Source organism: Dicentrarchus labrax, unplaced genomic scaffold (genome assembly GCF_905237075.1).
Source record: "Dicentrarchus labrax unplaced genomic scaffold, dlabrax2021, whole genome shotgun sequence".
NCBI classification, from domain to species: Eukaryota; Metazoa; Chordata; class Actinopteri; family Moronidae; genus Dicentrarchus; species Dicentrarchus labrax.
The window spans coordinates 5,036,151-5,048,798 of NW_026136723.1; the positions used below are offsets into that span (position 1 = coordinate 5,036,151).

Here is a 12,648-nt window from a genome sequence, read left to right on the forward strand (position 1 = left end):
ATCTTCTTGTGTTGGACTGCTGCCTTCTGGTTTTTACCCTTGCCTGCCCACCATCCCGTAAGCCTTTTGTATCCAGAATTCAAACTGCTTGACAACCAAATTAGCTCTAGCCCCTGAACTAGTTACGTTAAAGATTCTTGGAACCCTGGTGCTATCTAGCACACCAGCCCACGTTTCCATCAGTTTGGAGCGAAACAATTGTAATCAAGAATGCGTCATCAACAGAGGGCGGTGTACATTGCTCAACAACCTGTAGAAACCGGGTTCTGAACCAGTTTATTTTTGGTCAAAGTACTCTAACCATATTGTTGCTGATTCCCTGTTGGTGGAAAAGGCTTATAAGTCAACTGTGACTGTGAGGGGACGATGAACCCTGAGACCAGACCAGTTGGCACCCACCTAGAGCCGGGGTCTGTCAGAGGTTTCTGCCAAGTTTTTCCTTGCCGCCGTCACCAAGTGCTTGCTCATGGTGGGAACTGTTGGGTCTCTGTATATATATATATATATATATATATATATATATATATATTATAAGGAGTACGGTCTAGACCTGCTCTAATTTTTAAAAGTGTGCTAAGATAACTTCTGTTTTGAGTTGGCGCTATACAAATAAAATTGTATTGAATTGAATTGAATTGGAACTCTAAAGTGAAGTTTCCAGTGTGCATTTGTCTGTCTCTTTAACGCACCGACCCACATCAGTATCCAGCTTGTAGAAACATGTCAAAGCTTTCTATCCCATCCATTCCATCAAGCACACTGTATTTATAGTTTTTAAGTTTAGTCTCAGAATGAGTGAAACCTTACAAATGATCCCACAAGAAACTTTGAAATGAAGAAATCAAGTTACTGCGCAACAGTAGTTAAATGTTCTTTGGAAACAGTCAACAACTCTTGCACTTTATATCCAATGTCAGACATTTTTTATGTTATTACTGCTGATATATGATATCTAAAGTCAGATATAGCATTTGGAACTGCTATCTCTCTGTAACTTTAGTTAAAACAAACTCTGGATTTGTCTTGAGAAAAGCTTTGTTGTAATAAACACTGTGAGTAGGTGTAAGACAACTGAAGGAATCTGCTTTAGTGCCATAAAGATGAGCAAAGAATGCTGTTCCTTTGAATGCTACCAGCATTACAGGTGTCTAGAAAGGAAACAATGTAATGGTCTGCCTGCTGTTATGCCTGGTATGGTGAGGAAGCAGGTGCTTAGTCTTTAGGTCAGAGTGTGTGTGTGAGAGAGCTCCCTCAGGCAGTGCCAGCACTGTTCTCCCAGTGTCTCACATTCTCTTCCAGCTCAGTGTTGGGCAGTCGTCTGTGCTGGAACCCAGGGGAAAGCAGCTACACACACACACACACACACACACACACACACACACACACACACACACACACACACACACCTACACACACACACACACACACACACACACACACACACACACACACACACACATGGGAACCAATAAAATAGCTTAGAATAGCACAAACAGCGGAATATCTCCCTACAACACATACAGCAATTACAATGTTGGGCAGTGAGCCAAGGCTATAGGGGCCACAGTGTGGTGGTTCAAAGAGAGGCCAATCGACTCTGCAGTAATCAGAGCTGCAACAATCAGAGCAGAGTAAACTGACAAGACATTGAGCACAACCTCTAAACAAAGTGGAAACGGCTCCAGTTATCTGGTAATTAGCCCACGGGTTCAACAGAGCCGCTTCATCAATGCTGGTACATTTACTGTTCCAAACACCAGTGTAAATGGACCTGTACTTGTATAGCGCCTTTCTAGTCTTCCGACCACTCAAAGCACTTTTACACTACGTGTCACATTCACCCTTTCACACACATTCACTCAGTGATGGCAAAGTCCATCGAACAGAAACTAACATTGATACACATTCACACACTGATGCACAGCATCAGGAGCAATTTGGGGTTCAGTATCTTGCTCAAGGATACTTCGACATGTGGCACTGGGGATCGGACCCACAACCTTCCGATTAGGAAACGACCCGCTCTACCTCTGAGCCACAGCCGCCTGTGTCTGACCACATTTCCTGCTTAGAGCTGAGTGCAATTCAAATGGTTATAGTTGGAGTTTTACTGCCATTGCGAATAACCATTACTTCTGTTGAGGATGTCTTCAAATGTCTTGCTTTGTCCAACCAACAAAAGTTATTCAAGTCTGAACCAACAATCTAAGTACTTCCTTAGATCCTGAAAATGCACTTAAGGATAAAACCTTCAAATAAATAAAAAAAAAACAAGTAAAAAAAGAAATAAATTCAGGGGAGGAGGCTAGGTGCTAGGCTAGCTGGTGTGATATCCAAGGTTTTCCAAAATCTTGCCAAGCCAGATAAGATTATAATCTCTCTAGCATGTTGTACCTCAGGTCCCCCTTTTTAAAAATGGAAACCACCACACTGGTCTGCCATTCCACAGGTAGGCTACTGTCCCCAACCTCAATGTGACAGAAGAGGTGTCCAGAGCCGTTGGCATCTCAGGGCCAATCTCATCCACACCTGGCACCTTGCTATGGAGGAGCTTTCAACTACCTCTGAAACCTCTGGCAGGGATATGAGTGAGGCTTCCCTTTGAGTCTTCAAACTCTGCCTCTTCCACTTATGACATGTTGTTTGGGTTTAGGAGTTCTTTCAAGTGCCCTTTTCCACTTACCACTTGACAATATCAGCTATCCAGAAAATTATATATTTGACATATATTTATATTTGAAGTACTTCACCATACTGACACAGAAATTATATAAAGTTCCAATATGACAATAAACAGACACCTTCATTGATCTGCAACATTGTCACAATGGTCTAATACACCCAGAGATGCTACTGGAATAGCACAGTATAAACAGCAACAGCAAACAGCAACATCTTGGATGATCAACACATTCATAATGTCTCACAGTATATAGGCCTACCATCATATCTAGTAGGTGTTGGAGTTTGCTAAAAATAAGGAGCTCGGTTGTTGGCCATCATTGCTGAACAGAGCGGGAAAAGAAAGCAACGTACAGAAGACTTCATCAACAGTAACTCAAAAGGAACAGTCAATCACAGTGCTGCCCACAGGGGCAACACACTCCGGCAGTGTATGACGTGCATCACACACCCACACATTCTTTTCTATGTGAGCCTGCACATCAGCTTTGACTAGATGTGTGTCATCACGAGTTGATGCACGTCAACACATTACGATATGCTTCTGTCTCCCAGCATTAAAGTGTCAGCTCTTCAGAAAATCTGCAATTTTATTGCTCGGCACTTCTCACCTCTAATGTGACCTTTCCATGACATTAACTGAGAGGTTTTTTTGACAATACAGGACAGTATTTTCACACAAACTGTCATATAATTTACCTGTAGGCTTAGTATTGATTTAACCCCAGTTTTATTCCTCCCCATAACATTAATTTGGCCACAGCCCATCAGTAACAAATCAAATCAACTAGAATTTATTTTATTTGACAGAAAAGCACTTTTCTAGAAAGTGTTCGTGCAACATGGCAGTGAATGTATTTTTTCCACCATACCAACAAATGTAAATTATTAAAAGGCTGTATGCATGTAGATATGACACTTCTATTGGGCGTCTCTGAGGATTCCACTCTGGGCTCCCCGAAAAACAGACTAGATGTCAAAAAGATCGCTGCAGGTCCATTCTGCTTCGTGTCTGCTAAACCCGCTTTAGAGACGCACAAAATAAACAAAAGGTACACACAGCACCGTAACCGGTAGAGGAAGAGAGAGGAGAAAGACAGACAGAGCAGGTGGAGGTGGAGATAGAGTGCTAAGAAATGGAGCCACTGAATCATTGCTTAGGACCAAGGGTGGTGATCATTTGAAAGGTGCTTTAGTTACCCAGTTACTCCCAAACCTACACAGCTGCTTTATGGGAAAATGTTTGAATACATCTACTTACCATCACTGTTGACACACTGCACTTGTGGGATCTGGGTTCCTGGTCCACACTCCCTCTCATTATCAGGGACGCACTCCTCCAGTTTAACCACCAGCCAGTCGTAGCAGCTGGGGTCTTCACACGGTATTGCCTCCACCAGGTGGGGGCAATTCCCCGTCCCGCCCGTCGGCTCATTGACGATCCTCCTCTTCCTCAGTTTGAAGCCTGTCGGGGAACAACAGGAATCTAATGAACTAAATGAACAGCCCCACGCTAATCAACCACAGAGTGCCTTTGATTATAACCATTATATTGCATTTAACATGACAGTCCATTAAGCCTGAAGTTGACAGAAAATCCAAGAAGAACTTCACATAATGACTGTTTTTATTCTCCTCTCATTACAGTAGCTTTTATCCAAAATGACTAATGCATGCAGGAATCCATTAATTCAACTGGGGTTCATGTGTGTGTCGTTTCCTCTGCTCAAGGGCATGAGATTCCATGACCCAGGTCCTGGGAAGGGGGGATGTTAACACCAGCCCAGCCAAGGTCACCCACCCCCTAATCCACACTCCTGCTCCAGCCCGATAAGGCAGTGGAGCCCTGGAGTGCTTGCAGGACTCAGGTGGAGGCGGTAGAATCTCCCCTTTTCTATTTCATTTTTGTCTCTCTTTTTCCCCTCAAAACCTTTAATCAGGCAAGACAGCAGAACATGTGCCGCCATGTGTCTAGACCCATTGATGGAGGTTTTATCTGGGGGGGGTTATATGCAGGAAGATGAGACTTGGGGTGCAGGGAATTCAATTCTATCAGGCATCACTCACTTGCTATCTGTAGGGTGTATTATGAACAGCATGACCGCAAGATAGCAGTGCACAGGCAGCTGCTGACAGACCAAGAGGCTGAAGACACACATATATGGAAACAATCATATGTGATGACCTATCATGTACATGATATCAGCTCAGGATACCAAGGCTGTGCAATGATTCTCAAGAAACAGTGAGGAGGGTAGAGAAGGTAGGTATGTTTTTATACCAAATCAAAAGTACTGTTAAAAAATCACAATTTAAAAGAGAATTTTCAAATCTCAAGAGTGGCAATTTTAATCTTACATTATTAACAGTGTTATACGAGGTGAAATTTTAGCTTCAAGTAAATCACAGCTTACAGATAATAAACTGTAGACAGCGTCTTTCATTTAAAGGTTACATATATTAAGATTTTAAACATTAATATAGCAGCAAACAACTATTTGCTATGTAAAAATACATCGATCAGCCATAACATTATGAGCACCTAGGCACCCTGGTGGTGCCCAGGTCTGCAGGCTCATACCAACAAACTGTGATGCACTGTGTGTCTGAGATGCTTTGTCCCAGTCGTCTAGCCATCACAATTTGGCCCTTGTCAAAGTCACTCAAATCCTCACGCTGCCCATTTTTCCTGCTTCTAACACATCAACTTATTCACTTCACCTGTCAGTGCTATCGCAGCCTCTCTGTGGTTTGTTTAGAGCTGAGTAGAGCTACTAAAACTGTAGTTTCTATCATCTACATTGGTGAATTAAAGATATATTTTCACAGAACCAGAACTAGTGATTGTTAGAACAGTGCCAATACAGATTTGGTTTGTTTCTGTGCAGTTTGAACAAAGTTATGATGTTCCAAGAATATGCAAGGTAAAATTTCCAGATTTGTCTCTGGAGTCTTGTAGCGAGCGATATTACAGCTGCTTTTGGTTAAACGATAATCTCTGTAGGGATCCTTTCCATAATGTTATCAGACATTAGAATAGAACAGAATAACAATCTGGGCATGTAAGTGGCAACTACAACTATTTTTAAAGGACATATATTGACAGGCAGAATTGTCCCCAAGGATTAGCTAATGTCACATGGCTGCTTTTTTTTCCTTCATCTAACTTGTTGAATTAAGGATTAATTTTGACCAAACCAGGAACTGACATTGTCATCAAGTGGACACCTGGTTGGTGTTATCAATGATGCTCCTTTCAATGTCAGGATAATATTTAATATTATATATATTTTTAAACTATTGAGTAATGCAAAATATCACCAATGTGATATCATACACAGTGTGAAAATATATTATTTAGAATCCTGAAAGGACAATAACAACAAGCAAGGATTTATCTGATTGTTTTCATATTGAAACAAGATATGTTGTGTGTGTTCTGTCATATGTGTTTATGCTTCATACAAACGTATTCTATTTTAATACTGCAAACTGCAGCGGCCTAGAGTTAAAATTACAAGAAATGAATGCAATGTAAATCTCAGGTCCAATATTGCTCAGGAAAAACTAGCTGAGCTGTTCAGATACTAGAAAGGTGTGTATTCCTCTGCATACAGTACATGATAAAGTACTAACATTCATCAAACTAACGTGTTGTAATCAAAGCCAACTGATTTCCGTGTGTGTGTGTGTGTGTGTGTGTTCATGTTCACTTTCCATACAGTAGACGACAGCAAGAGCAGAAGTAGCTCAGCGAGCAAACGAGTGAGTGAGAGCGGATCCATCATTAAGATGCATGGAGGAGAATTTCCAACAGTCCCTTTCATTTGAGGCGCTTCATTAAGGCAGAGTCAACAAGCATTAGTCATGGCGGACGCCGCTGTTCCAGGGATAATTAAGGGTAGAAGCATCGCCCGCCTCAACCCTGCTGATGGACTAGCACAACAACCACCAAATAGGCGGAGGGGATGATGATGCTTTGGCTCCTACTCCAAACTTATGCCCTCCTATAGTCGGTCAGAATTTTGACTTTGATGCCTATACTAAGTTTAATATGACCAATAATATAAAAGAAAACACATCCAGCAATATGGCTGAGTAACATTGTGGGGTGTTTTGTTCAGTTGCATATGTACATAGTTGACCTGCATGTACACATGTGGGCGATATATAGGGAGAAATGAATTAATTTGTGGCACATAATAAGATAATGTGCCAAAAGTCACATAGACTGGAGAGGCGAGCAGTCGTTTGAAGAAACAGTAACCCTCTAACCCTAGTGTTAACATGGAAAGTGATAGCTCAACAGCCACAATATTAAATGTAAAGAATTGCTATGGAGAAACAATGTGACAAGACCACGGTGGGGATACTTTGGCTACTTAAAGGAGGACATAAAGCTGATTGGTGATCATACATGCAATGGTCTGATGGAAATTTGTGCCAATAAAAGATAGGCGACATACTTGACATAGCTCCGTATATTAAAGATAGGCCTACTTCGCACTGGAGGCCCTATTTTCATTGTGACACAAAGCCAGTAGTAGTGTCAATTTTGGGGGGCAATGATTCAAGTGAACCTGCTTGCACCAAAGGGGGAATGGTAAGGGGGGGGGTTGCGTTTATGCAAAGGGTAAATTCTGGTATTCAGATTCTGAGGTGCTTGTAGAACTAACAGTGTATGACACAGTGGCATTATAATTCTCACAGTGAGGTCTTACCTTTTTTGGCTGCCTGGTCCTGGCAGTTTTCATAAGTGCAGGGTCCCCAGGCGCTCCACAAAGACACCTCACACTCAACAGGACAGCTGATATGGCAGAGCTGGGTGGTGTTTGGGGGGATACTCAGACACAGATCGCTGTCCACTGGTCGCAATGCTATGGAGACAAAGACATGATCAATGGCTCACTGTAGAAACGCGTTCCACAGCTCTTGTCACTGATAACCCTGCAAACAGTGTTCGACAGAGGAATCACACATAGGGGAATGAAGCCAGTTTGCCAAGATGGTGAAAGAGTGTTTCCCTCTGCAACACCAGCTGCACAGTGAGTAAGATATTAAATCACAACCGTCCATTCATTTTTGATCAGGGCGTTTTCTACTGTTACATCAGGTGTGTCCACTGTTTATATTTTAAATCCAAAGGTGACCATGCTTGTACAGTTTTGTTGCTAAACTTTGAAACAACTTTATAAATACCCTCTGTTTGCTTTTAGGTTTGTTTATTTTGGTAATGTTCTTTGATTTTTGTCTATGCGTCATGCATATGTCAGTTAGGCCCTGACATATTTGGACAATGACACCATTTTCATGATTTGGGCTCTGCCTGCCACCACATTGGATTTGAACAACTGCGATTCAATTGAAGTGCAGACTTTCAGGTTTAATTCAAGGGGTTGAACAAAAATATCCTATCAAACGTTTAGAAATTGCAACCATTTTAATACAAAGTCTCCTCATTTCAGGGGCTCAAAAATAATTGGACAAATTAACATTACCATAAATAAAATGTTCATTTTGAATCCTTTGCAGGCAATGACTGCCTGAAGTCTGGAACCCACAGGCATCACCAAACGCTGGGTTTCCTCCTTTATGATACTGTGCCAGGCCTTTATTGCAGTTGTCTTCAGTTGTTGCTTGTTTGTGGGTCTTTCTGCTTTAAGTTTTGTCTTAAGCAAATGAAATGTATGCGCGATCGGGTTGAGATCTGGTGATTGACTCGGCCATTGCAGAATATTCCACTTATTTGCCTTAAAAAACTCCTGGGTTGCTTTCGCAGTATGTTTTGGGTCATTGTCCATCTGTGCTGCATTTGGCTGAATCTGAGCAGAAAGAATATCCCTATACACTTCAGAATTCCTCCGGCTGCTTCTGTCTCCTGTCACATCATCAATAAACACCAGTGACCCAGTACTGTTGGAAGCCATGCAGGCCCATGCCATTACACTGCCTCCACCATGTTTTACAGAAGATGTGGTGTGCTTTGGATCATGAGCCTTCTCCATACTTTCTTCTTCCCATCATTCTGGTACAGGTTGATCTTAGTTTCATCTGTCCAAAGAACGCTGTTCCAGAACTGGGCTGGTTCCTTTAGATGTTTTTGGCAAAGTCTAATCTGGCCTTTCTATTTTTGAGGCTGATTAATGGTTCACACCTTGTGGTGAACCCTCTGTATTTGCTCTCATGAAGTCTTCTCTTTATGGTAGACTTAGATACTGATACACCTACTTCCTGGAGAGTGTTCTTCACTTGGGTGGATGTTGTGAAGGGGTTTTTCTTCACCATAGAAATGATCCTGCGATCATCCACCACTGTTGTCTTCCGTGGATGTCCAGGCCTTTTTGAGTTTCCCAGCTCACCAGTGCGCTCTTTTTTTCTCAGGAACTGAGAAACTGTTGATTTGGCCACTCCTAATATTTATAGCCCATGCAGCCCATGAAATAGCTTTTGAGTCAATTGTCCAATAACTTTTGGCCCCTTGAAAAAGAGGCGGCTACATTAAAGAGCTGTAATTCCTAAACCCTTCCTCCAATTTGGATGTGAATACCCTCAAATTAAAGCTGAGAGTCTTATGTAATGATATAACTGTAACTTGAATAATTGTTTGGTAAACAGCTAAAATAACAAAACTTGTGTCAGTGTCCAAATATATATGGACCTAACTGTATGTGTGTATGTATTAGGGCTGTATATTGGCAAGAATCTGGCGATACAATATGTATATAATAATAATGTCCTAGCATAAAGAACACACTGCCATACGCATAAAATCTGAATTAAAAAATATTTTTTAATTCAACCAGAACAGTGGGATCTGCATTTTTACAGCACTGCTATCTAGCAGGAGGGGCTCAAACCACAACAATCAATAGTTTTTGAGAATTTATACAATATTACAAAACAAAATATTGCAGTATGATTTTTTTACACCGCGTGTATGTATGTATACTTGTATTTGTGTGTTTTAAAAAGTACAATATACATAAAATGATTGTTATTGTTTTGTTAAGTTGTACAGAAGAATAGATACTGTGCAGAGACAATAGTATTTCAACTCCAGTCTTCAAAGCAATGTGAAATCTGTATAGTTTAACAATATAAACCACACAGACATGAAAACATGTAAAAAAAAAAAAAAGAAAAAAAAGAAAAGAAAAGAGGTAGAAGTTGGTCTTTTAGATCTCCAATGCCCCTGCCTTCAGAATCCCATATCGCCCCAGAAAAAAAATCCTTTCAGCTAAAAATCAAAGCCAAAAAATGCAAACACTCTTCTCTTTCATTCACAGCACCCCCAAATCTTCCAATACCAGACAACTTGGAGACAACAAAGCTTTTTCTTTTTTTTCCCAGCACAGTGGGCCAGTCTTCCATTTGGCCTGATTCTCTGCGGACCTCAGCTCCAAACAACTGTAGGTGACTCTCTGCAAGGTCGTCAGGCTGATGAATCATTCTCGCTGTGCCACAACAGGACTGAGCCTCATTCACATGCAAATTGCCTTCGCTTGGCCAAAGGTGCGTCCGTTAATAGTGTTGCTTAAGTGTGTGTATACGTGTGGCATGCCCTTGAGTGTTCATGTAACACAAGAACAGGTGATTTGTCGAATGGTGTGACATGCTTAGGTGCTTTATCAAATTGTTTTATTTTATAGATTCATTTGTATTTTTGTTTTGTTTTTACCGTTGCTAATGTGTATTTGTATAGAGACCAATAAAAATTGAACTGCCTGACATATGGGACTACTTCTATTGGATCAGGCCATCAGATTTGTCACTCCTATTGGGCTGTTCGATCAGGATATCTGACTGGGAATCCAATGGCTGGGGACCTGTATGATTCCTGTGGAACATCCTTCTTGCATTGCCATTCTGAACCTTGAGAACAACATTTTTATCTTTCTATTCTCTGCACACTGCTCTCCATTTCATGAATCATTTTATGCCATGCCCCACTGTGACTGGCACAGCTGTGTAGAAAGTATAAGGACTGTACTGTGACTGGTTGAGAAGACAGTGATTAATTACCACACTCCTCTGAATGGTCCACCATTCCCCACTCAGTTGTACATTTTGCACGGCTTCTATATGAACAATCCACCAAAATCAATAATGTACATTTCATTTAAACACTGGGGGATGTCAGTTAGACATTTCAGTCTGGACCCACTAACGGACACAGCCATCCCTTAGAGCAATACCACTAACATGGCTAAAGATTTAGACAGTTGGAAGGCAGTCAGATCCACTTAGGTTGGCCAGTCCAGTAAGGGTTTATGGGAAATGCTGATAATATTGGCCAAGAATATCAAATACCAAATTGTCAGTACAGGCTGTTAAAATGCCATATCATTCTAGTGAGCCATAGCTTACAACTGGGAGGTATTAATATAATCATGATTGGCAAATATGCCACTGCGCTAACAGGTGCTCAATTAGATTGTCCAAATGACCTGTTGAAGACTTTAATTCCAAGATGTCCATGTGTTGTTGAACAGTCAGACATCCCATTTATTATGAAAAGCTTTTCATCCACATGGTTCATTAGGAACTTTTGGAGGACAATAGCCTCTTTGGTCTCCTCCTTCCTCGTCCAGTCCATCCACAACCATAACAAAGGCTGATTAATGGAAATCTCCACACAGACTGACCTTGCTTAGGTATCTCTGTGCCAGATGGTCTAGTCTTCCCTGTGCTGTGCTTCCAGCCACCAAATTAGGAACCTCAGAGGCCTGCCGTGCAGCGCCGCTATGTGCCAACTGTCATCAATAACCTGACTCCCAGCTCCTTTCCAGCAGAGGATTCATGGCATCACAGTGGCACAGCTGTTATACAGCATGTCACGGTTTGCTCCCTGATAGGGTTTTACATTCACCGGAACCATTACAGGAAAAACAGCTGATACAACTTACAGTGACAACATCTTTATCTTCGGAAGAACTTGCTATGAAATATGTGCCACCAGGAAGAATAAAAAGCTGCTTATGATAAACAAAAAAGCACTCCATTTGAGAATGTAGCTTTGTAATCAGCAGAGATCTTTGCATGAGTACTGCAGAATTTCAGGAAAATCCTTCACTTTCCGAGTGCAGATTAAATCAAGAACTGGCAGTGATTTGGGATGGTAGCAGCTTCCAGTAATCGGACTGGGAATGACGTGTGTTTTATAGATATTACTGCCAGACTATCCTATCTTAGTCTCTTTGAGATTTGACATCATCCTTGAAAGCAAATGATAAGATTACATCAGCTTAATTGGGCTACGGATTCCCTTCACACAGCCGCTTGGCTCATCACAATTTAATCATCCACTGGATGCTCTGACACAAGAGCGAGGAAATGATCCAGTTACTGCGGTCACATGTGAAGGATACATTCAGAAGATGAATGCCCAAGTCAATACTTAAGGTGGATTAAGATGTAGTTTCTCTATATATCTGCTGACTCCAATGAGACTCTTTACTGATCCTTGAAGTGATTATCTACTGTTCACATGAAATATAAAGTCATTGTTTGTCATCTGCAGCCAATAGAACCCCAACGTGAACCCGCAAATGTTGAGTACCCCAACGTTTTATGTTAGAAATGTACAGTTTGGGTCCCCAGCATTTAGAAACTGCCAGATGCTAACTTGCATATGTTGGTCAATTTGCATAATTAGCATTAATAAGCATAATCACATATATGGACAATATTTCAGCAACTGATTGACTGATTTGAACAATATAGGAGTGGTTTTGGGGCTTAGTGAGAATGCTGAATCCATTTCTGACATTTTCAAAGTACAAAAGGGCTGTTTAAACTGGAGGTAGCCAGTTATTTCAACGAGAAGATTTCAAAGAGTTAGAGACTTTCTTGTGGCAATTTTGAGAAGGTTCCATTAAGTATTGCTCCTTAAAGATAACATTGTTTGGAAGCATGTTTGTTTGCTTGACTGGTGTCTGAGTAAATCAGCCAGAGTTTAGATTTTCT

At 41.2% G+C, this 12,648-nt stretch overlaps 1 protein-coding gene across 1 annotated transcript in view; it reads right to left on the reverse strand.

Moving 5' to 3' along the window:
* The window catches only part of thsd7aa (thrombospondin, type I, domain containing 7Aa), a 153,060-nt gene that overhangs the window by 66,344 nt on the left and 74,068 nt on the right, over window positions 1-12,648 (reverse strand). The window contains exons 5-6 of the mRNA XM_051391019.1: window positions 7,404-7,559; window positions 3,944-4,147 (exon numbers count right to left, since the gene is read on the reverse strand). Of these exons, the coding sequence (XP_051246979.1) occupies window positions 3,944-4,147; window positions 7,404-7,559 (360 nt within the window). The remainder of the gene's footprint in view (window positions 1-3,943; window positions 4,148-7,403; window positions 7,560-12,648) is intronic.